Below are 25,386 nucleotides of genomic sequence, written 5' to 3'. Positions count from 1 at the left end.
ACCGGTTCCTGGTGCCAAAAAGATTGGGGACCGTTGTCCTGTAGAATAAATTCTCACAGTGCTTGGTGATTAAAGAGTTTCATGGCCATGAAGGAGGTCCATTTCCTTGGGGTAAAACGTGCAGATGGCCTCAGAGGGTTTCACATTTAACTCCTTATCAATCAACAACCCTCGAGTATAAATTTGGAATTCTCGCAGAATTTATTCTCCTTTTGGGGAGTCATGATGTATCACATTAGCTTATTATATGTTCTGGGAAGTTCTGCTGTTAAGAAACCTGATTAACACAGCCTCTCCCATCTCACGATCACCTGACACCCTTTTTAAGTTAACAATTCAGCTGCTAGAGGAGCTGGTATTCTGTAGAATATCTGTGGAATCAACTTGTGGAAATGTTACTTTAAGTCTCCTTTAACCAGCCGGTCAGATTGCTAAACATATGTTCTAGCAAAAGACACATCATTTTCCATAGTAGAGGAGGGGAAAGTAACTAATATTCAAGAATTTAGTTCTTGCTCTGTTAACAAGGCTAGTCTTACTTTAACGGATGCATTCTTTCTTTAAAGTCGTTAGTATAAAAACAACAAAAAACCATTTAAATAATTTGCTAATGTATATTTGAATTTGAGGCAACTTTTGTGCTGACCTGTGAGGTCACCTTCATGGCCTCAGGATACTTTACAGTGGAGCATGTCTCACAGCCACGGTGTGGCCATAACTCAGGTGCGTCTAGCTTGGACACATCCAGGATGCTGTCCCCAAGTGTGGTGCTGACTTCTGCAGGACTTTTCCTCGGAACTCATTGCACCAATCGCTTTGTGGGCAGGAAGAAGACGAGTTCATCGTGGAGGGGCTGCTGAACATCTCCTGGGGGCTGCGCCGGCCCATTCGTCTGCAGATGCAGGATGACAATGAGCGCATTCGCCCCCCTCCCTCCTCCTCCTCCTGGCACTCCGGCTGTAACCTGGGGGCTCAGGGGTGAGTGAGCAGAGATGGGACTGGGGGTGATTGGGGGTTTCTGGAGAGTCTGTGTTCTCAAGCAGGTAAATGCCACCTCCGTTCGGCCAACCTTGACCCCAGCTCCTGTTCCTACTTCCTTCACTGCCCATCTGCTCTGCTCCGGGATGAGGAGAAAGGGGCAGACATTGGTGTGATCAGGTCTCCATGCCTGCCACCACGATCACTGAGTGACAGTCAGAGTGAGGAGAGGAGATGTCAATTCAGAAGGGCCAGGGCCTGGGTGAGCAGCGTGTCCTCCTCATGGAGAATTTCTGAATCTCTGGAGGGGTATTGGTAGTGGCCGGCCAGGCCTGGCCTGCAGATTTCTGACAGGACGTTGGATACCGCAGTGTCCTCTCGCCGGGGCCACTGGTTATAGAGGGACCCTGCTCTGAAGACAGTTAGGGCCTGAACCTTTTGACCAGAGTACTCTGTGTCTTGGGGGAACATGGAAGAGGAAAAGGAATGTTGGACCCTATCTGAGCCAACCAAGAGAGGTCAGCCATGGGTCCCTTCAGGACGCACGTGGAGCCGGGTGGTGGTGTGATGGTCAATAGTCTGGGAGACGCCCTCCTCTGAGTGCCCACTGAAAAGTCTGTGGAAACCAAGCCTTTTCCTCCTCTGCCTCCACCACCAAATGAATAAGTTGAGTGCATCCAGTAACATACACCCTCCTTACGTCTTTCTGGGACTTCAGTTTTTAGGGTCAAGTGACTGTGACTAGTCTTGTTCCGACCTGAAACTTGCTGATGCCCATTGCCTTCTGGCCAGGGCATGGGTGGAGTATGCCAACCTCTCGGCCAAAACCACAGTGATGTTTTTTTTCTATTTTGAATGAGAACCAAGCCCTTTCTGTTGGCCACATTGAACATTTTGCTAGACTCTACAATCAAATCTGTCTTCTCTAAAGTTGAGAGGAATCTACAATGTGGCCAAGCCCTGGAGCTGATCTGGTTGTTTTCCAAGGGAATTTAAGGAGGAAATTCTTTGCCCATCCCATCAGTTGCTGGGATGTCTGGTCATGGTTCTTTGGTTTCATCTAATTTTGCCGGTTTCATACTCTGCTTTGCTTTCAGCATTTTCGGTGTATTTGATTTCCAATGGACCAAACCCTTTCCACAGCCCCACCCTGACCCCCAGACTGTGTTACATTCCGTTCCCTCAGTGAGATGATGTTGGAATGCCGTTAGCCATGCGGGAGGGGTCTTCTACTGTGCACCCTTGTTTCTTTTTCCTTCCTTGTGGCTGCAATCTGGTCTTGGTTTGTTCTTGAAACCAGCAAATACTGTGAGAGAGTTTTCGGGGATGTAAATAAATTTATCCCAGATGCCTTCTATAATAAAGAGAGTGCCTAGACCACTGTGTTAAGACGGATGCTGAGCCCAGTTTCAGCTTCAGCAAGAAAGAGCTTTGGACGAAGGAGTGGGCGCCAAATGTTCGCTGTTCCTGAGAGGTTCCGACCAGTTCTGTTCCGGGGTCAGAAGTCCACAAGTTATACTACAATAAGAAGTTCCTTCAGATTTTCAATTTTAACTGTCTTCCCTTAAAACTATCATGCCCTGAACATGAGTCCTATCTCTCCACCGGTACCAAAAAGCCCACACCCCTCTCACCATGGGATGGTCCTAATTGTTGAATATGATTCTCCTTTCTAGCCGAATCCTCTGTTGATTTGGGGTTGTGTTTCTTTGAGCTGCTCCCATTGTCCTTTTTGCTTTGAGGAGTTATTTGCCAGTTATCCCTGGCCGATTGCAGCTCCGACTGCCTGTGTGTAGCCCTTTCTCCAGCATGGCCGAGCACTCAGTCCCTGCAACTCCAAGAAAGCTGTCATCAGCACCCCTTCCAAAGCCACCCTGACCCTTGTGGCAGCCAACCTATTTCCATTCCTTTTAGATACCAGAAACAATTTCTTAGTTATTCTTTCAACAGAAATGGATCTGAACCGGAATCTTGCCCTGAGAAATAAATGTCCATTGTCGAGGATTTCCAAATAAGCTGTAGAAACCATACATGCTTAGAAACTCAGCACAGACAACACATGGATTTTGTTCTTTGCTGTTCTCCATCCTGGGCTTGATGAATTGGGCGCTTGTGTTGCTGCAGCTGCTGGGGACTAGCATCTTCTCCCTTCGGAACTCCCCCTCTCCACCCAGTGCTCAGCCTGGAGCGGGGCCAGCCTCATGGGAATGAGAAGAACCCATCCGCCTCTTTCATTGCTTAATGTGCACTGGTCCCCAGCTTGGCACAAGCGAAGGGCTCCCCTTGTGGGAGGGGTTGGGGTGAGAGTGGGGGCATCTCTCCGTGGGCATTGAACCACCTTCCCTTCTGTTCGTTTTCTGTCCCCAGCACCATCCTGAAGCCCCTCACCATGCCCAATATTCAGATCACAGAGGTAGATGCCCCGGCCGAGAGTGACCAGACGTCTAGCCCCACAGGTACATGTGCGATGGGAGGAGTCTCACAGGTCCTTGTGAGGTGGGAGGAGCCTCGGGTCTGGGGCCAACTGTGTGGAGACTGATGTGATTGATTTTGTAAGCTGTTATTTATTTTTTGAATAAGTAAAACCCACATGGTTTAAGAGTCAAAAAATATTTTAAAAGAATTAAAAGTTTCCCATGTCATCTACCCATTATTGCAGTTTCTGCCCTAGAACCAACCTGAAAACATTCCTCCTGAGATGTTCTGTGGAAATACAAGCAAATACATACCCACAAACCTTTATGGTTGGATCTCATTTTTTTTCTTACCCTTTTTATATAGTGGTAGCATTTTACACACCATTGTTTCTATTTATCATTTTGTCTTGCAGATCATTCCATCTAAGTCCGAAAAGAACTTCCGTGTTTTTCTCGGCTCTGCAGTATTCTGCTGCATGGGAAAATGACCGTTTATTTAATCGCTTTCTGATGACAGACACTTAGATCATTTCCAGTCTTTTGCTATGACAAACAAGGTTGCAGTCAGTGGCCTTCTAGACATGTCATTGCACACATTTGTCAGAGTTTTTAGGATTCTTTCAAGTGGAATCGCTGAGGCTACATACATTTGTAATTTTTAAAGATATTGTTAGTTTACAATATCTTGCGAGTCCTTATATTGTGTTTATCCTGTACCAAGCACTGTTCTAAGTGCTTTATGTGCATTAACTCATTTAAACCCACACAACAATCCCTTGAAGAAGGTACAGTTATTATCCCTATTTTATAGATAAGGAAACTGAGACAAAAGAGTTAGCAATAAATGGCAATGGTGGAGATGGAATTTGAACCTGGGAGTCTGCTTCTAAAGTTTGTGCTCTGAACCTTGTTGTTGTATCGCTTCCGAGTAAATTATGCATGTTTTTCCCCTAACAGGAATTACTGATTTTATAAAATATATTTTTGGGGAGGCAGTGGGTGCTATATCTAGCATTGGCAACCAAGAGGGGCCTGCCACATGCCGGGTTCAGGCAGGCAGAGCTCATTTACCCCTTCCCTCTCAGACTCCAGGGGCCTGAAACCCCTGCAGGAAGACACCCCACAGCTGATGCGCACACGCAGTGATGTCGGAGTGCGTCGTCGTGGCAACGTGAGGACGCCCAGTGACCAGCGGCGAATCAGACGCCACCGCTTCTCCATCAATGGCCATTTCTACAACCATAAGGTAAAGGAGACAGGGTGGCAAGAAGTGAGGGGAAACTCCAAGGTGGAGGCAAGGCCCCTTCCTGGGCGGCCACCGCCTTAGGGCTACAGACACCTGGGAAGCCAAGATTTACTGTTCCTCTTCAAGTTGTGGGTGGGCTGCAGGCTCTGCTGGTTCTGTGAGGAACAAAGGATCCCAGATCAGGAGACTCCCCTAGGTGGTGGGTGAGATGACCCCACAGACACCCCTCAACAGATCCTCTCAGGAAATCGCTGTGTTACCCAATTCCTGCACCATGTGCCTCCTGGCTGCTCTGAGGTCTGACTTTTCCATGAGCTAAGGGCTGTCCCTGAAGCAGAGCTGTGGTACCCAGATCAGGGGGCACCTGTGCCCCACCCTCCCACCCCAGTTAGCTGACCCTCCTCCCCTCCTGCTACCTAGTTCAAATCCAGCTCCAGAAACATGTGCTCTTGGGAGAGTGAGTGGTCAGAGAGCTCCTTGTGTGAAAGTCGTAGTGGAGGAGACTTTGCCTATGTTTTGTTTGAAGAGAGGGCCTCCCTTATCTGGTCCTATCCCCCCTCCCCAACCTTGCCACTTGGCAAGCTCAGATCCCTTGAGCTCCTGAGTGTTCTTTGTTGACATCAAAGCCTGATGCCTGCCACGTAGTCAGGGGGCTGCCAGGGAGCACAGGTTGAGTGTCATTGTCCCTGTGCCCTTTACCCCAGGTACCAGGGTGGGATTCCTGGGTTTTAGACCTTGCCCTTGTTCCTACTCCCACCCTGAACTGGACCCCTCTGTTGACAGACATCAGTGTTCACACCAGCCTATGGCTCCATCACCAACGTCCGCATCAACAGCACCATGACCACCCCGCAGGTCCTGAAGCTGCTCCTCAACAAATTTAAGGCAAGTTCCCTCTTCTGGCTGGCCTCAGACAGGTGGCATGTGTGCCTTGGGGGGCCCAGAGGTGCTGAGTTGTGGGCTGTGGAGAGTGTGTGGTGATGGGGGCTCTGGGCAGAGTTTGGGTTATTTAGACCCCAGGCATCAGCGTCACCTGGGAGCTTGTTCAAAAGGCAGGTTCTCAGACTGGCTGAACCTGAAGCTCGGAGGTGAGGCTAGGGAACCTGTTAGACAACACTTGCAGGGGATTCTGGTATTGCAGAAGTCTGAGAAACACCATCCCTCAGGTGCTTTGTGGGCCATGGAAAGACCCGGCTTGACAATCTGTGCACAGATTGACTACTGGAGCACTGTTGGGGAACCTACCTTGAAAAGGAACCATCAATAGATGAGCAAAGTATAGTGCATGAGTATTTTAAAAGTCCTGTTACTCTGTATGTTTCTCACAGTCACCTTGTTATAAATAAAAAGACCAGGTCTTCTGACTTTAATGGAAGCCAGCGTCACCTAGTGGCCCAAGGGCACAGGCTCTGGGTTCTAATCCCTGTCCATCACCTAACTGATTGGATGAACTGGGGGAGTTACTTAACCTCGCTTTTCTTCTGCTTTCTCATCTGTAAAATGAAGATAACAGGATCCTGTTACAGGGTTGTTGAGAGTATTAGATGAGTTTAAGTGTGGTAGAAACCTGGCCCAGTCCAATAAGTGTTAGCTTTTACTATTGGTTATTATTGATTATGTTACCTGCTGCTCAATTTCCTCATCACTTCTAAGAGCAGCAAATAAATAGCCCTCCCCTCAAAAGAGCCTAAAATCTATTTAGCTTTACATTGATAAAGAAAGAATGGCTCAAAGTTAGGGTGTGTAACATATACTTTCAGCAAGCATCTTTTGCTCCTGATTCAGATTGAGAATTCGGCGGAGGAGTTTGCTTTGTACGTGGTCCATACCAGCGGTGGTAAGTCTGAAGAACACAGTGTGCATTAAAAGTTATAATTAACTCGAAATAGCAAGTAAAAAAAACACCCTCTGCCTCATCCACTTGTTGTTTGGGGTTGGAAACCTTCGATTGCTGTTTGCCTCCAAGGCTGGTGCACTCGCTGGATGAGTCCCCTGGGGAATGCCATATGTGGTCCATGACAAACTCTGAAACCTAACTGCCTATTAAAAAGGGAACTGAATTTTTGATTTTTTCAAGATACCGGTAAAACCAATTCCTCCATTACAGCATCTTCCAAAGGGTTTGAAGCATAGTAGTATTGTTGAGGGGAGAAGGGAGGGAATGGTTGCTTTGAACAACGCCTGTTGACTTGTTCATTGCAAATCAGTCTCCTGACTTGTATGGCTGCATCTCCTAAAGCAGCGGTTCCCAACCTTTTGGGCTCCAGGGACTGGTGCTCTTATAATAATCTAATGCCTGAAGATCTAAGATGGGCTGAGGTGGCGATGCTACCGCTGGGGAATGGCTGCAAATACAAATGAAGCTTCGCTTGCTTGTCCGCTGCTTTCCTGCCCCTGTGCAGCCCAGTTCCTAACAGACCATGGACCAGTACAGGAGTTGGGGACCCCTGTCCTAAGGTGCCTTATCCAGAGGGACCCCTGAGCTGACCACTACTCACAGTGACAAAAGCCTTAGGCCGAACTCAGGGGTGCTCTTGGCTGTGTGTGCTTCCAGAGAAACAGAAGCTGAAGAACACCGATTACCCGCTGATTGCGCGAATCCTCCAGGGCCCATGTGAGCAGGTCTCCAAAGTGTTCCTTATGGAGAAGGACCAGGTGGAGGAAGTCACCTATGATGTGAGTCCCCTTTCGGTCCAAAGGTCTGTCCTCAGGAGGGTGGGGATTTGGTTGGATTACCTGCAGCTGAGGTATAGCTTGACTTTTCGGGCAAGGGCCATGCCCCATTTTGCTGCCCTTCCTCAATACAAGGTTTTGTTGAAGCAGTAATGGCCATGGGGCCAGGAGAATGAATGCAGCGGCTAGGTTGAGGATGTGCCCTGGGGGAGTTATTGGAGGAATGTTCAAGCACAGAGTGATTTCCATAGAGGGAATAAATGTCTTAAGCCTTTTTCAGGTGTTGCAAGAGGGCCAAGAAGTTTCTAAAAACTCTCTCTTAGCAATTTGAAGAAGTTAGCAATGATTTTGTAGTAAGAAACATCCTCAAATCTTAGCTGCTCACAACAGCAAGCATCTACTTTCTCACTCAGGATTCTGCAGACTGGTAGCAGCAGTTCTGCTCTGGGCTGTGGATTGAGGGTCTGCTTTGCAAGTCTCATTCAGAGGTCCACGCTCAAGGGGCAGTGGCTACCTGGGGTATGCTTCTCATGGTAGATGGCTGGAGTGCAAGAAATGAGGCCAAACCATGTAAGCTCATTCGAAGCCTCTATTCAGATTTGCCGTATGCATGTCCATATGCATTCCATTGGCCAAAGCAAGTCACATAGCCAAGCACAACATGGAAAGGGTGAAGAAATATACTTCTCTCATGGAAAAGAGTGGATAGAGTAGGATGGGGATTCTGGTGGGGGAGGAGGAGCAGTTGTTTAACTTCAGCTCAGCTGGGAGCCACCCCACCCTCACGGCCTCTCAGGATCAAGTTCACATTTGGATGCCTGTTTGAGCCTTGAGACATAGTCATCATTCCGAGCAATGGTTCCTGAAATTCTTTTGGGGGAGACCAGAGAGATGTGTTAAATATCATGAGTTCAAGTCTTTCTCTGCATCATGGAATCAGGAGAAAGTGTGGTTCCATGTTTGCCATCACCTCATCATGGAGTGGATACATAAGATGAAAAATGAGAAGTTATGAGATACATGTCAGGTGAATGATGCAAACTTCATCACAGAGTCTTTAGCAGCCTTGAGAAGAATGAGGCTTGCCTCCTGCCTTTAAGGAAATCCTGGGTTAATGCAGAAATAGATTTCCCAGGGCTTTGTGCCTTACATGAGAGAGACGCCGAAAGGCATTGGAATAATTCTGGGAGGGGGGCATGCACCCCAGACTTACTTCTTCCTCCCCAGGTGGCCCAGTATATAAAGTTCGAGATGCCTGTCCTTAAAAGCTTCATTCAGAAGCTCCAAGAAGAAGAAGATCGGGAGGTAAAGAAGCTGATGCGCAAGTAAGCATGGCCCTGGTGGCTGGTTGGGTTTTTCCTGGGGCTGCAGAGAGAGGGCTGTCTGTTCAGGCGCCCTGCAAGGGCCCTGTTCAGGGACCTAGCTGCTGCATGGGCCTAGGCCTTATGGACCTTCTTCAGGGTGCTTGAGATCTGGTGAATCCAGATCTCAGATGGGGAATGGAACTTCAGTGTCTTGGTCTCTTGGCTTCTCATATCAGCCTCTAATTTTGATGTGAGACACAAGAATGTTCTGGAGATTTCAGGAAGGTTGTCTTAGTGGTATGTAGCCTGAGCAACCTACCTCTGGAGTCCTCTCCTCGTACCATTCCTCCCTTTTAACATTTCTCTTGTGGAGATTGCATTTGGGTTGAAAAGCCCAGTAAAAATTATATTTGGGGGAGGATTTTATGATTTTTTTTGCCATGTTAAGTCATAAAGCAGACTGTGTTTATGGACATGGTAGAACAATTGATTGAATTTTGCCACTAGAGACTAGAGCCAACACTATATTTGCTGTATTGATGATAATAACTAGTGTGATAGACGTTAATGTGTTAAACGCTTGCAATGCAGTGCAAAGCCTCAAACATAAGTAATGTCCCCTTTAGCCTTGCACAAGGGTGCCCACTCCAGCATCTGCATTGCCACAGTTCAGGGAAGAGGTGGGGATGCTGCATTCACCAACAAGCCATGGACCCCCATGCCTAGTAGTTGCTGTGGCCTCTTCTGCAAAATGCAGGTACTGATATGACGTTCAACTTCATGAAGTTGCCATTTTGTAGGCCTCCCGATATGGTGAAATGTGGTAACTTCATGTGGTCCAACCGAGGCGAGGATTATATGCTGCTGTGCATAAAAGGACTGTACACAGTGCCTCGAGCACAGTAAGCACTCATTTAATGGAACCCTTATTATTGTTTTTGTTGTTATTTCACTGTCTCATCCTTCTTTACCAGACGTTCTAACTATAGTAAAATAACGTAGTTTGGAGTTAGCCTCTTCAGTCCCTCTCATCCTGCAGCAGAATAGCTAAAGAGTAGTCCAGTGACAGAAGCAAAGGGACAGGACGGTCAGCCCACATTGTGACCCGAGTTGGGAAGTAGGATCAAGAAGAGGTGTGCGTCGCTTTCTGCTCCCCACTGCAGCTGTTTCTGTCTCCAGGTACACTGTGCTCCGGCTGATGATTCGGCAGAGGCTGGAGGAGATAGCCGAGACCCCAGAAACAATCTGAGCCGCAAGAAAGAGGGGATCCAGATACTGCAATAGCTGCCGTTGACATAAGAAAGCCCACAGGGAACTGGGTGCCCTCCTTCCACAGAAACATTTAAATGCAGACCCCTCCGGCTCCTGAGAGAAGCCAGCAGACACCTCCCCATCCTTGGACCCCCGAGCTTCTCCTTTCATTCACAAGGACTTTGGATTTTTGTTGTAAGGAGGACCCAAAATGTGTGTGTGTGCACACGCATGCAAGTGTGCACATGTGCACGCACACATGATACGTGTCTACGTGCCTATACCTGATATATTCACATGCATTTAATTCCAGTCGACCAGCACAAGTGTCTTGAGGCTGGCAGATGTGCTTCTCGTGGGCAGGAGAATCAGAGGAGACACCAATCAGGGGTTTTAGGCTGAAAAATTTCTCTCCTCAAGTGCTGGGGAGCAGCCACACACATCTGCCCAGCTTAGAAGGGGAAGGGAGCTCCACGAGCTTGCCATTTGGGGTATTTATATGTTAGTAGAAACCCTCCCTCTATGCTAGAAGGATCTGTGAATGTGAGAACCCTGGAGACTAACAAAATAACAGCCCTGTGCACTTGAAGCAGGTCTGATGGAGAGAGAGAAACCATCAGTGGGGTAGATGCAATAAGCCCACAAGTTTTTACACTGGAAACTTCAATTTTGAATAACAAAGATTTCTATGATGACCTATGTGGATGCCTGTGGAGGACAGATTCTGCCTCTCTTATCTCCTCCGTAGCCACCTGTAGGGGATAGGAGGGGAGCCTGATACTTCTCTCAGAATGCAAGCTGCTGACCCCAACTCTTTGGTGCCTCCTGGAGCTGAAGGAAGGATCTTATGAAACAGGCCTCCCTGGTTTGCATGTGGCGCCAACTGGCTTAGGCCTGGGCTTATTCTGGGGTGGTGGCCAGGAAGTGTCCCTCCTTAGGGGAATGTAGAGGTCCTTGCAGACATGACAAGTGCCTGTGAGCCTAGCTCATTTTCGCACTATCGAGGGGTCTTCTGCACTTGAAGCTGCACTTCTGTGTGATTTAAGTCAAGACTTTATTCTTTTCAAGGCTGGATTCTTGCACCTTGCCCTCGCCTCATGCATGGAGATGAACTCCAAGAATGAAGACTCATCTTACTCTTGACCGAGTGTGGGCTTCAAGGAAGCTCTTCGAGCTGCCCTGGGAAGGTGCAGATGGAGGATGGAGCTTTTCTTTCAGCTTCTCTGAGCAACTACCTGGGTGATCTACAAAGCAGACCAGAATGGGAGGAAAAGGGCTGGGATGTTCTGTCCCCTGTGGCCCCCATCGAGGTTGCCAAACAACTGGGTGACAGGTTTGAAGAGGGACAGACAGATACTTGAGCAGGGCGCCTGGCGGTGGAGCACGCGTCTTCGAGCCTTGTTGGGGTAGGGCCCCGTCTCTTCACCTCCTCTCTAAGAGTGGTTTGGAGAGATGGCCAGTTGAGGAAAGGAGAACCGCTGATTGGTGCCTGCAAGGAAGAGGTGGAGCTTTGCAGCAGAGCCGTTCCTGCCCCAGGCATCCTCTTGCTCCCTTCCTGCCCTGGTAGCCTCCATGGCCTCTGTAGGTGGCTCACAGCTGTGGTCTTACTGTTGACTTTCAAAAAGATGGCATGTTGCCACTTGGCATTTTGCCAGGGGTCTCTTAGCAAGCAAGCCTCCCTCTGTGGGGACAGCACCAGCTGCCCAGTGGGGTTTTGACTGGAAGCCTGGAGGGCCTTAGTCTCAATCACACACCTCGGTGGGCTTTGCAAAATACACAGAATTGGCAAAAAAAGAAGGGTGGAGGGAAGGCTTCCTTTGTTACTGATGAGAAAGAGCAGTTTTGAGAATGCAAACATACTTCCTGAGTTTCTCATTTGAGAAAATGAGTTGGAAAACTTCTCTTCCAGTTATTTTTATTTTGAATGTTTAAAACTTTTCCTGGCCCTGATAGTTCTCCTTGGAGGGCCAGGGGGAAGAATTTCCACCAAGCAAATACTAACCACCAACTCTTACGGGACAGCTACTTGTGGTTTATGAAAGTTCCCTTTAATTTGCACTAGCACTATGATTGTGTTAAATGTGGAAATCTTATAAAATGTCAGGTTTACCAGATCACTTTCCGAGAAAGTGATAACATAGATTTGGCTCTTTAAAGATGGGAGTTGGGGTGGAAGTGAGGGGAAATTATATCTTACACAATGTATTCCATTTAATGCAGGCCACACTTTTCCATTTTTGGCCCACCCTGTTTAGAGAGATGTCTCGCATTCTAATCAGGAATTTTGGAAAGGTTCTTTGAAACACCAGCAGCTGAAACAGACACTCCACAATGTGGAGCCAGATTTTCTCACTGGTATCACATGGCCCTGCAGCTTTGAACTCCTGGACTGATTTGTGTGGGTTTATGTAATTGTGTGCAATGAACCTGAAATCATGTGAAGAACAAAAGGCCAATTTATAGAGTTTTCCCCCCTAACTTGTGAAAAGCAATATTGCCTCATCTGCTTTCTTTTGCCAGGGGCTTATGTTACAAGGTGATCGAATGAAGAAAAACCTGAGTCCATCTGGCTGGGGAGGGGATCCATTCCCCCAGGGGATGGTGGAATTAAGCACAAGGCCACGTTCTCTGTGATCACATTAGTGGGAAGGTGATGAGTTAAAAGTGGGGGGTGGCGGTAGGGAGGGTGGGATTCCCTTGGGAGGGACTGAAAAGCACAAAGGACAGGCGTGGCTGTGCACACTGGTGAGGAGTGTGCACCTGAGTTTCCAGACTAGAGGGACTTCAAAACCAGACGTTGAAGTTGAGGTGAGAGGATCTCAGATTAGCCACCCACGCATGTAAAAAATACTGAGACCTGAGATTGAGATTTTGGTCTGAGTCTTCAAGAAGAAATATCTTCGCCCTTCTCTCCCTCCTGCTGGAAAGAAAACTATACTTCCTGTTAGAAATCTCCAGATAAGGACATTTTATCATCAGTGTTGAGAAGATTTTGGCAATAATGACCAAAGTAGAAGAAGAAGAAAGAAATGTGCGCTCCAATGCAAAAACGTCTTAGCAAGAATTCTTTTCTGTGGAGTCGGGTGGTTATTTCAGTATCAGGAGAGTGGAATGGGCCACAGAAGGGCAAGAAGCTCTCAAGAAAAGAGAAAGTTTTAAAAGCCAGGGTTATTTCAAAACTCTGTAGCACTGAGAACATGGTGTCATAAATGCATCTCCAAGAGAGAAATTTCTATATAAATAAGGGAATTTCAGAGTCTCCTAGTGACCAAACCATGAAGTGGGGGCTGAGATAGGATACATGGGAGATCCCCTCAAGTACCCTGATGCTGCATTTTTGAGCTTCTACTTAAATTGTTTTACATAGTCTTGCTTGAATCAGATGAGATGGGAGATGATCTCCTAGCGAGGTAGAAATAAAAATGAATGTGGCTCCTTTCATTGAGATGTGATTGAAAGTAATTACAAGACAAGGACCAGCTGGGAAGGGAAATCCTCCCCTGACCCCCACCTGTAGGTCACACACCTGTTTCCCAGGTTGATGGTTTCTGGTGTGTTTTTGTTCGTGTTTCTTAAGGGTTTCCCCTCTTGTTTTAGTTTTGTGAAATATTCTTTTCTTCATCGTAACTTGCCTTTTAACAGTGGTACATAATCTGGTTCAATGTTTGGTTCTGAACTTATAAACTGATATGTTTAGGTATTTTAACCTAATCTGACAAGGCCTCAGTAGGGAGCCGTGAATTTCTGTAACATTTTGATATGTTTTAATGCACCCGACTTAGATCTTGTTGAATAAAGCACTTTTCAAAGAGAAGTGCCCTGCAGATGGGTCTGTGTGTGTCGACTGGGTGAGAGCCCTCTGCGTTCCGGAGGTTGGGGATAAGAACATGAAGGTGCACCCAGGAGAAAAGTCAGTTTCCTTTCCCCAGAGTTTATGGTTTGAATGGGCTCAGACTTGGCTGTAATATCCCAAATAGGAAGTGAAACGGGAATGTCCCTGCGTGAGTCTTGAGTTAAGGACCTGTGGAGACGGGAGTTACGGTGGAAAGAACTGCAGACGACCGTTCAGGGAGGTGGGTTTTTGTCCTGACTCGACTCCTGACTTTTTGGGACCAACTGACTCAACCTTTTTCTAGTACTTGGTTTTCTTGTCTATTAAATGGCCAAGCTACCCTGTGGGGTGTGGGGACTGGGGCCTGCTTCTGTGGGAGGCAGCACCCCAGGAGTCACCAAGTGTAAGATCTCAGCCTGGGGCCCACATTCCACTCTCTGATTAATTTTATTTTAACTAAAATTGGCTAGGCCACGGTACCCAGATATTTGGTCAAACACTAGTCTAGATGTTGCTGTAAAGGTTTTTTTTTTTTTTTTTTTTAAAAAAGAGATTAATATTTAAGTCAGTATTCTTGGAGCAGAGCAGATTTTCCCCACGGCGTGGGTGGGCCTCATCTAATCAGTTGAAAGCCTTAAGAGGAAAAGACTGATTGCCCCGAGGGAGAGGAAATTTTACCTCTAACCTGCCTTTGGACTTGAGCTGCAACATCATATCTTTCCTGGGTCACTAGTCTGCATGCCTCCCCTGCAGATTTAGAGCTTGCCCACCCCCATAATCGTGTGAGCTAATTTCTTAAATCTTTATGTATATACATCCTTTTGGCTCTGTTTTTCTGGAAAACTGACTTAACAGAGGGGTTATGTGGTTGGTTCATAAAATCAAATAGGTGAATTGACAGTTGTCTTCTTAGGAAAAAGGCTACGGAGCATAAATAATGACCAACATAATTTGATAACTAGAAAAAGATAACAGTCAAGATGAGATTTTTTAAAACAATGCCCTCAAACAATACTTACATATATTTTTTTTTTAAAGAGAAAAGTTCGAATCAATTAACATTCCCTTTATGTGTTGTTTTGATTTCTTATATTTAGAGTTTTCACTCCGAGAAGTAGCTTTTAGTTGCTGAATTGATGAAGTTGGATGAAATAGATGGGCAGTTAACACTTCCAAGGTGGTGAGGTTTCTGAACTGTACAGCACATGGATATTGGCTATATAGGTAAAAGATAAATGGTCCATCTGGGGCCTCACCAAGACCCCAAATCAGGCAGTAAGCCATAGAGAAGTGAAGTACCTAAAATCATTCAACAAATGCTAATAGCTTCTGCCAAAGGAGCTGGCAGTTCTTGGCTTGCTTTATGGAAACAGATTTCATGAAATAATTTGGTGTCGTCTATTTTAGGTAATGAAGTCATTACCGAACTGAATTTGCTGCGAGCATGAGACTTTACTGTGAAGTTTTAACACATTTGAATAGGTTTGGCTGAGATGCTTCGATGCAAGCAGACCTACTAAAAATTGAACTTGGGTAAAATCGACCTTGCTCTTTTCATTCTAAAACCATGCAAAATAAAATTATTACTTATCATTTAAGTGTATAAGACATAAGTATGTAAGTTAATGTTACATAAATATATGAGTATATACTTTTAGAAGTATGGAAGTTAACTTTAAACGTTTTAAAACTATGCGCCGTCGGTAGAGACGGTAAACCTTTGCTGAGGGCAGTTCTGGTTATGTCTGTTGTTCTAGGGTAGTTATCAATGGTGCCCTCTGTTTCTCTCAAAATGTTCCAGACTGAATGATAAATATGGTCACATTACACCTTGGCCAAAAAGAAGCTTATAATTTTAAGGCTTTTTAGATGAAGCCATAATTGGAAAAGTTAAAGTTTTATAATTATAAAAGTTTATAAAGTTTAAACTTTATAAATTTTTAAAGTTAAGTTTAAATTTTAGGATAGAATTGAGATCTAAACACATGTTTTAGTGGAAGACAAAATAAATATGAGTATTTCATTTCTCAATATTTTGATAATGCTGACTTAAATGTTCTTATATTAGAAATCCATTTTTTTAGTGGAGTTTAAAAATTGGACACATTAGCTTTAACTCATGACTTTTAATGTCACCCTGAGCATGCCCGCAGACCATCTAAGGGTCAATACCTACAATATCCTCCACTGAGAGAAGTCTGGGCTCCCAGGAGGAGAGCTGGTGCCAAATTTGGGGCACAAGGAAGGGGACAGCGTGACTATGTCTTGCTAATGGAAAGTAATTAAGTCTCTGAGATGTCTGGGGTATAATTTTGGAAACAAACTGCTAATGAGAACTCCCACGCATAGTGAATATTGAATGTCTGAGGCTATAAAAAGCCCAGAATCCAAAATTATCCCAAGGAAAGATTCTAAAGGTAAGTGACATATTCACAGAAATGTAATGTATATTGTTCACTTAAATTATTAAAGTTTCTTAACCAAATTTTGGTACTAACACCAGTTGTCACAAAAAAACAGTTTAAGTAGTTTGGCCAAGATCTCTTGAGTTAGCTAAGCAAAAAGAGCAAATTATAATATCCATGATCCATTCAAAGAAACTAACAAGTAAAAGCTGAATTTAAAATGGTTATAATATTCTAGAGAGAAATATTTAGAAATAATGAATTTTACAAGGTCGCTAAAACAATGCAAATATGTGCAAATATATTTCTGTATATCGCTGATAAAATTAGAAGATAAAATTTTAAAATGGAAAGGTATACCTCATTTATGGATTAGGAATAGAGCAGCTCTCCCCAAATTGATGTAAGTAACCTCAATAAAAAAGCCGAGTAGATGTGCCTCAATTAAAAAAAAAAGTAGGAGCTTTTCTTCCTTCCTTCTTTTTGTGATAATGCTACAGGTATAATAAAAATCATAAACATCAATATTATTCAATCATTAAAAGTATAATATAAAGTTTATATAGAAACATGGAAAATATTACATAAAGTGAGTAAAACAGAATGTTCATTTTGATTGTAGTACTATATATAAAGCCTGTGAAAAAAGTTACCTTGGGGAGACGGGATTATATTTTCTTTATGTTTCTACCTGGCTTTCTTTTCTTTTTATTTTCTTTATGTTTCTACATTGATTTTTGGATTAAAATTTCCTGCTCAGAACGTCCAAAAACATTAAGGGTCTGAAAGCACATATGCACACAGAAAACATTTTTAAAAATGGCCAGAAGATTAATGCCAGCCGGGCTGGAGTCAATTTTCTCCAAGCACTAGACTTTTGATGTCACTGTTGTAATAGGAGGCCCATCATGCAAATAGAATGCAGACCCTATATGCCAAAACCATGTGTGTGTGTGCGTGTAATATACATACACATGTCTCACACACACACACACACACACACACACACACACACACACCCCAGAATGGGAGGATCACAGCCATAGTGCCAGAGTCTTGGAGAAAACCGGTTGGCCTGACATCTTGAGCATACAGAAGCCTGAACGATGGAGTCTTTATATGAGAAATTGGGGAATTCCTTGCGTTCAGGCTCAGTCACCCTGGACACCAAACCCACTTTCTTTTTTGTAATCTCAATGCTCCTTTCAGGCACTGAACAAACAAAAACTTTCAAAAGGAGAAAAAAAATACCTGTCGTAAATTCTGGAAACCTGAGGTTAGACAGAACGTGCTGTCAGGCTGTCCTACTTCCAATTTCCTACCTTCTGAAGTTGTCTTAAGATTAAGAGTTTGGTACCAGATGTAGTGTTTGCCTCGTAACCAAGGCCTTGTAAGGAAGATTCTGGCACACATAATCTTTTTTGGGGTGTGTGTGTGTAAAAAAAACCCCAAAATATATTTATTTCATTTATTCATCATCACAAGGGCTCAACCAGAGACTTACTTTAAAAAACAGAAACAAAACAAAAATCACACCACAGCTTAAGTTACAGAGTCCTACACAGAAATCAAGGGAAAAACAGACCATCTAAGGAAAAAAATAAGACAACACAAGGAGAGAGCCTGGACAGCCCCGTTTGGGGCTCTCGGCCGGAGACCCGTTTTGAGTAGGTTTCTTGCAGGTACTTCGTAAGTCTATGGGGTTTTTCCAGGGCTTGGCAACATGTGTGTTCAAAGCGCTATAGATTTTGCGTTCTCCTAGTAGGCTCTGGGTGGGGAGCAGGATGGTCCTGGTGTCAGCAGGGCCGACCACTTGTCCTTCAGGCTGTCCAGGCAGCGTTGTCCACTTGTCCACCCTAAGTGATCCTAAAATGCCCTTAAGAATCCTCCCATCCTGGAAAACCTCAAGCATCCTGAAGACTCTTGTAAACCCCATGCCAGTGTGTTGAACTTTAAGGGTCATCAGAATCATCTGGGGGGACTTGTTAAAACACAGATTGCTGAGTTCCACCCACTAAGTTCTAGATTCAGCAGATAGCGGTGGGGCCGAGAATTTGCATCTCTGACAAGTTCTCTGATGATACTGATGCTGCCGAATAGACAGCCCTTCTCTACACAAGTATAAGATGACAAATCACAACGTGGCTACACATGGCAGTCACCTGGGGAGTGTTAAAAACACCAATGCCTACATTCCTCACCAAGAGATTCTAAGGTGTGGCTCTGGCAGCAGGATATTTAACGTTGCCCCCACCCCTCCCGACAATTCCCTCTCATTCCTGTGTGCACCACTGACTTTGAGAACCATTTTACCAAACAAACCTAAACGATTCTAAATGAATCCAAAAATCCTAAGTGATTAAACATGACCCCGTGTAAAACATTTAAACATAATTAACAATTAAGTGATCCTAAGTAACTCTAAGATTCCTAAATGCTTTTAATCAACCCTAAATGATCCTAAATGAAGCTAAAAGATCCTACCTAAGTGACTCTTATGATAAAAAAAACCCTTTAAAAAACCCTAAATGACTGCAGCAATTCAAAAAGATCCTAAATAACCTCAATGAAGTCGATAAAATTAAAAAGTTCTAAATGACACCAAATGCTAAGTAACCTTACACAGTCCTAACCAGTTGTAAAACCTAAAATGTTTAAAATCGAAATCCTTAACAATAATTACCCTAAATGATTCTAAATGAATTTTTAAAATCCTATACAACAGTAAAAAGTTCTTAGTAATAAAAGATCCTAAATGATTCTTAATGGCTCCTAGAGGGCCGTAAACCTCTCTCTAATGAACCTACTTTAAATCTAAAGAATCCTCATGATATTCAGTGATCCCAAATGACCTTAAATCTTTAAAAGAATACTAAATCCTTATCTGGGCTACCTAGACCTAAATGATTTCACTCCACCTGCTAGGCCTCCACTCTCCTTAATAGTGGCTGTGACTCACATGCTGGCCTACTGTCCTTCAAATGTGCCAGACTTTGCATTCACCAGTCTCGCTTTCTGGTACATTCTTTCACCCAACTCATCACATACTTGGCTCCTATTTCTTTCAGGTCTCAACACAACTCTTGCTTCCTCGTGAGGCTTTCCCTGAGTGCCCACCTTCTGGTAGCTACCCTCTACTTCCATTTTCTTCAAAGGATTTTTCATTGTCTGAATATATTTGTTGATTTATTTATCTTTTCTACTAGAACTCAAACTTCGATAACTCTGACACCTAGAATAGGACCTACCCCTTGGCAGGCACCTTTATAATATTTGTGGAATGAATAAATGACTATCCAAATGTATCCTAAACATGAAGACCTCAAGACATCAAGAATGGCAATGCCGACAACCCCAAGGTCTTAACCCAAGTTCTTAATAATATTAATTCCTGTAAGCCCCTCCAAAATGACTTGAGATCATCCCAAACTATGGAATGGGCCATAAGTCACTCCAAATGCATCTAAGCCCTTGTGCTCCTAAACTACCCCAAATGGCCTTAAGAGTTCAGGATCTGATCCTTCACAATCCTGAAAAGGCATAAATTACTCAAAATGACTTTAAGCCCTGAATGATCTTCAGGGACACTAAATGATGCCAAATAATATTAACCATCCTTTAAAAGCTCTAAGCAACCCCAAAGAACCTAAACTTTAGGAGTTTCTAATAGACTTTATTTTAACAGTAAACAATGTTAAGTCTAAATGCATAAAATATCTTGAATGAAAAAAAAAAAAAAGACCCTTATTCTTAAGTCTCTAAGGAATCCGGTCATTTCAATGACCCAGTAGCTAATGTGTCTGACAACCCTCAAGCCCTAATGACTGGAAATGATCCCAAATAACCCCAAATCCTCCTGCAACAGAGGGATTCTTGAGGGTTCTTGTTCAAATGTTGATTATGCACACTCTCCACCGCCCCCTCCCCGGCCCCCAGCCCCACCCCCCTCCCGCCCCAATCTTTCGAAGCCTCTCTTGGTCCGTCTCACTCTCTGCCTCTGAGAGGAGACTCCCCTCTGTCTGTGGAGTGCTACTCCTTTTCTAATAAACTTTCCTTTTGACTCTAAAAAAAATGCTGATTCAGATTCAGCAGATCTAAAATGGGGCTTGAGACGCTGCCTCACTATCAAACTCCCAGGAGATGCTGATGCTGCTGGTCCACAGACCACATTTAGAACAAAGCTAGATGCTAATAATCCTGACCTTAAACCGTAAACCCTCAAACAATGATAAAGCAGTATTAAGATAGTCCAAGTGTGGCACTGACTCTGCCCACAACGTTCTTTACTCTAAGCCCCACGTGCACTCCCATCACCCGAGGATCTAGTTCTAAAATAAGGTAAAGTCATACTCTGTAGAAGTTCATTCTGCTTTTGACCTGGCCTCAAAGATCCACCTGAGGACTGTGCACCATGTTTTTCTCAGTGTAATCACTGAAATTCATCCTGAATTAAGTTGAATGCAGATTTTAGGCTTTATAAGACTAAAGTAAAGCAGCCCTTAAAGTCATGACGTTTTTTAGGCCAGTGTGACATTCAGCATGTTAAGGAAAAAAGAAAAAATCCCAGAGACTGCCACTTCAAGCACAAACCAGTCACGTGAATCCATACAAGATGCCGTAAATGAATCCTGCTGAGTGATCCTGACTTAAAGTGCTTTGTTCCCCCAAGGAAGATGCTCCAAAAATGCATCCCTGGGAAAATTCAAGATCCATAATACATTCTAATACATATTAAAAGATAATTTGTTTCATAATGGAGCTGACAGTCCTAGTAATAAAGATTTGACTCATGATGTGCAATAATTTTTTTTATTCAGATGTTGTAGAGAAAGTATATTAAAGTCTATATACCTAACACCAAATCAATTTCACTAACTGAAAGTAGGTTCCAAGACATAATGTTGAGTGAAAACAGTTGGTTAAAGATACAGACAGGATGGTACTATTTATGTGTCACATACAGGCATAAAAATACTCCATTTATGAACATACGGAAAAAGGTTGGAAGGCCATATAACTGTTAAGGGTTACCTTTTGACTAGGATGGGGAGCGGCGGTGGTGCCTTTACCTATCATGGATTAACTCTGTTCGAAACACGGTTTCTTTTCTCTTCAGTGGCGTACGTGCACACAGTTAAAGAGTCAAACGAAACTCACTTTCTCCTGCGCCTCTTGGGTCTCGCCCCCATTCCTCCCCGTCCATTCTTTACTGTTTACCATTTAATCTCTAAGTAACATATTGATATCACTCTTTCTGACTTGCTAATCTGGGTTCTTCTCTTTCTCCATCTCCTTTCCTACTTTCTTGTGCCAATCATAATTTTGGGTTAGAGCAGTGTACAGCCTTTACATTATAGGATTATATAAAAATGCTTTGTAAAGCTGAGTTGTGGCCTGTACTATGATTATCTTTCCTTTTTTAGTTAAGGCGGGGATGACCCCAGCTCCTAGTACCCACACTTCCCAGTGATCATTCCCTTCTTCTAAGCCATCTCAAAGACACCATATATTTATGGGTAATTCCCAAAGTAGTTAGTAAGCTGTGGAAGCTTCGTTTCTCCCCATTGTCATTCATTTAACAGTAGAAACAATTAAGATCTCAGACACAGAGAGACAAGAAAGAGGGCATTTTCATTTCTGGTAAAACCATGTGTCCCAGGGGAGGGGCCAGTTGGTAATTCGGAAGGCCGAGCCCTCCTCTGTGTAAGGCTTAAAGGCATGCTGAAATTGCTCCTCTATATCTTTGCTCCCTGCCCAAGTGATTCACTCCAACTTGCCTCACTTTGGGTGAGGCTCTGTCCTCAGATGATGGAAGATGGCCCCGCCTCAGACATTCCACTTGGCTTTTCCTTCTCTAAGGAGTCCAGGCCATTGGGTGTTTGGGAGCACCTTCGAGTTGATTTCCATCAATATTCTCAGTGCACATAGCTGCGGACCAAAAGGTAACTGTTAGGCAGAAATAATGAGTGAAGGCATTTTGGGGATACTCTGCTGAGTTTTCAGCCACTTGCCTATATTACAGAAAACTTTTGCCCTGTAAACTCAGGGCTTAATTTAAGCACCATGTGGGCCAACCAGGCATCTCTTCCCTGGAACACCGGGCTTCCTTAGACTGTGTCCAGAGGGCAGCCTGTGGACTCCTAGGAGGGAGTATTTATGGAACTCAGGCCGGTGGCTGGGCAGGGCCCTTCCAGCCGAAGGTATTGAGCCTTGATACTTTTCTTCTGACTCGCCTTTTGGCTTTGTTCCTGGGGCTTATTTTGGGGGCAAACATTGGTGCTCACTTGTTGATCACCCCAGGCCTTGGGACCCTTCAGGTGAACCTGGCTCTTCCTAACTCTTCTAGGTTCTGCCCATTCCCTGCTGTTTTCCACCTCTGGTGACAATACCCTCCCTAGGCAACCTGGACTCTGGTTGCCCACCTGCTGTCCAAGCCACTCCTACCACCAGACCTCAGGTGGCTGCTAGGCTTGGCTGCTTCCTTCTCCCTCTTCCCTAGATTTTTGCCTGTAGCGGCCCTGGGGCAGATCAGGTTGGTGAGTTCTATCCTTCCTCCATCTAGGGCCCCAATGGCTTCAAGCTGTGCCTAGAACGAACTGCTACACAGTCTTCAAGGCCCTCATCACCAGCCCCTGGCTGCTTCCTCAGCCTCATCTGGTGCACACAGCCTCCTGCTCCTTTTGCTCACACCTGCCTTCCCACGCCCTCAACACATTCTCAACTTGGGGCCTTTAAACATGTGGGTTTCTTTTCCTGCAGCATCTTAGCATGAAGAGACACCGGGTTTTGCCACAGGTACCTCATTCTCATTTTTCAACCTTCAGCTCAAATGTCCCTTCTGCAAAGAGGCCATCCTGACCACCCTAGTAATGTCTTCCTTCTCCAATCACTCTTTTCAGTTTAAAAGATTGTGGTAAAATAGACATACAATAAAATGCACCTATCTTAAGTGTACAACTTGGAGAGTTTTGACAAATGCATACATCTGTGTAGCAATACCCCAATCAAGAATCAACAGTGCCTTGTTATCACATTGCCTTGTTTCATGGACTTCACTCAGCTCTGTCCGGCACTGTCTTATTTGTTTGTTTGTTATCTGTCTCTCCTTGTACAATGGAAGCTCCCAGAAAAGAGAGATCTCATCTATCTTGTTCACTGTTGTATCCTTCATGTTCAAGACATCTTTCTTGGTTGCACTGAATGAATGAATGAATGAATGCATGAATAGTCTTTCCATTTTTATGAGCACGTAGCCCTGACTTCTAATGCTCAAACTAATCCAAGGTATTCGGAGAGTTAAGCACTCCCCTCCCTCTAGTGGAATGGAATTTAAGATGAGGGTACCCCTAGGGCGAGTAACACTCAGTCCCTCGGCCTTTACAGGAATGAATTTGTCAGCGGTCGTTCCTCTACCTGGAACTCTGCCTCACCATTTCCCCATCCTGCACCCCGCCGGTCTGAGAGGGCCATCTTGGAAAGTCATGGTCAAGGCGATCAAACGCAGTCCAAAAGCCAGACATCATTCATGTTAACCTTGGAACGTTTGGGTGACGCAAGAATGTGTGAGCTAGAGTTTGTGTGTGCGAAAGGCACCTTTCAAAATCTATTTCTTTTAGATAGAATGTACTGACAGACGCTTCCCCCTGAAACCATGAAGGTCTTTAAAAACCTATCACCAAGAGATGGTTAGGTGTGACGATGGAGGGGACCGCCCCCTGGTGGTACCTTCTGACTCTGAGACTCCGTGAGGGTTGCGTAATCACTGCCCCAGCCGGGTTATTAGCTGTGCGTTACAGCCCTCCTCTCCGTCCCAGGACCGACCCTGAGAAGTAGTCAAGGTCGCGAAAGACATGAGCATCTTTCAAAACTATTGTTAATTAAGAGTGCAAAAAACGAACTCTGCAAAAGACCTCGTTCCAGGCGTTCAGGTTCGTCCTGAATCCTGGCAGGTTAGGCCTTCGCCGATCAAGGTCGGTGGTTTCAGGGCGCCCCCTGGTGGTACAGACACTGTACTACTTCCACTCGCCCACCTCTCTGAGCAGTGGCCGTTAAAATGGGGTGGGAAAAAACTACGTCTTTTTTATTGAAATAATTTGACTTTTTAAATCTTAAAAATAGTGACATTTGCCTTTGGTGGTTTCTGTGTCAGCCCCATATCACGTTGCATACGGTAAAAGCAGGCTGCTGGCGACGCCTTCCCTGGGCTCAGTGGGCTGGGACATAACTCTTTTGACACATGCCTGGTGTGTTTTGATAATTTCTGAGCCAGATGGCTCAGGTTCGAATGTGTGTTCCACTACTGTGAGCCCTGGATTTCTCTGCACCCACTCCATTTCTTCATCTGTTAATGGGGCAAATATTAGGAGCAGTCTCATCGGGCTGCTGCAGGAATTAAAGGACTTTAAATCATTTAGGAAAGTGCCTTGGTGAAGACTACGTAACTGTCAGCAACTATTACCTTTTTAGTTTTACTTAGACTAAAACCCTCACGAAAATCCTAAGAAGCTTAAAAATTACTGAAAAAATATAGGTCAAACATAATATGAATGATGCAAGTGCAAGAGGTAGAGAAGATAGATCACTAAAACTCGTGATATTTAAAAGTACATGTGTATAATTTATAAATAAGTATCAATATATATGAAAAATGCTCACTGAGTGGGTTTCCAATCTGAAAACTTTGGGGACCACTGGTCCTAAGCCTGTTTGGGGACAAGTAATCCCCGATAGAGACGTGGGCTTTACCTTGTACATCTCCCTTGATTTTCTCAGCTGCTCTTTGAGGTGGCCAGGGCCTCAGTGTCACATTTCATGTGGGGACACTGAAGCACAGAGAGGTCAGCACCCTTGTCCAAAGTTACAGGGTGTGGGCACTGGCTAGGCTGGGCCTCTTCACTGCAAAGGCTCCTTGCTGATTTTCACATGTTCCTAAATGCTTTCCATGATAGCTAACCTCTTCTTGGCCCCATTCTCCTTGGAGGTGCAAGGGGAGGACCACCAGCTTTTGTAATTTACCCTCTGGCTACCTTTGCCCCACTCTCATTCCCTTTTCTAAAGGATAAACAGGTTTGAAACAGCAGAGGTCAGGGTAGGGTCCTGCTCTAAAGGTTATCAGTTCTGCCATGTCCAGGGAGGGAATACCCTGCATGGTCTTTGTCCTCATCAGAGGCCACTTTCATGGGTTTTTCTGCCCACAGGGTGGCTGTCGTAATTCTCTGGCTACATCCAAAGCAATTGTTAACCAACAAGTGTGAAGTCGCACATGATTAATAAAAGACTC

At 44.7% G+C, this 25,386-nt stretch overlaps 1 protein-coding gene across 3 annotated transcripts in view; it reads left to right on the top strand.

Moving 5' to 3' along the window:
- Nucleotides 1-14,733, top strand: part of RASSF2 (Ras association domain family member 2) — a 38,479-nt gene extending 23,746 nt beyond the window's left edge. For all 3 annotated transcript variants that reach the window (XM_016134655.2, XM_016134736.2, XM_016134828.2), the window contains 8 exons: nt 827-978; nt 3,346-3,434; nt 4,481-4,641; nt 5,425-5,526; nt 6,427-6,478; nt 7,196-7,317; nt 8,542-8,639; nt 9,798-14,733. In XM_016134655.2, coding sequence (XP_015990141.1) covers nt 827-978; nt 3,346-3,434; nt 4,481-4,641; nt 5,425-5,526; nt 6,427-6,478; nt 7,196-7,317; nt 8,542-8,639; nt 9,798-9,867 — 846 coding nt within the window. In that variant the 3' untranslated portion in view covers nt 9,868-14,733. The remainder of the gene's footprint in view (nt 1-826; nt 979-3,345; nt 3,435-4,480; nt 4,642-5,424; nt 5,527-6,426; nt 6,479-7,195; nt 7,318-8,541; nt 8,640-9,797) is intronic.
- Nucleotides 14,734-25,386: the final 10,653 nt, after the last annotated feature.

This window comes from Rousettus aegyptiacus, unplaced genomic scaffold, assembly GCF_014176215.1.
Source record: "Rousettus aegyptiacus isolate mRouAeg1 unplaced genomic scaffold, mRouAeg1.p scaffold_m13_p_12, whole genome shotgun sequence".
In the NCBI taxonomy this organism is placed as follows: Eukaryota; Metazoa; Chordata; class Mammalia; order Chiroptera; family Pteropodidae; genus Rousettus; species Rousettus aegyptiacus.
The sequence above is the reverse complement of the archived record's forward strand: the minus strand, read 5'-3'. Positions and strand labels throughout refer to the sequence as shown.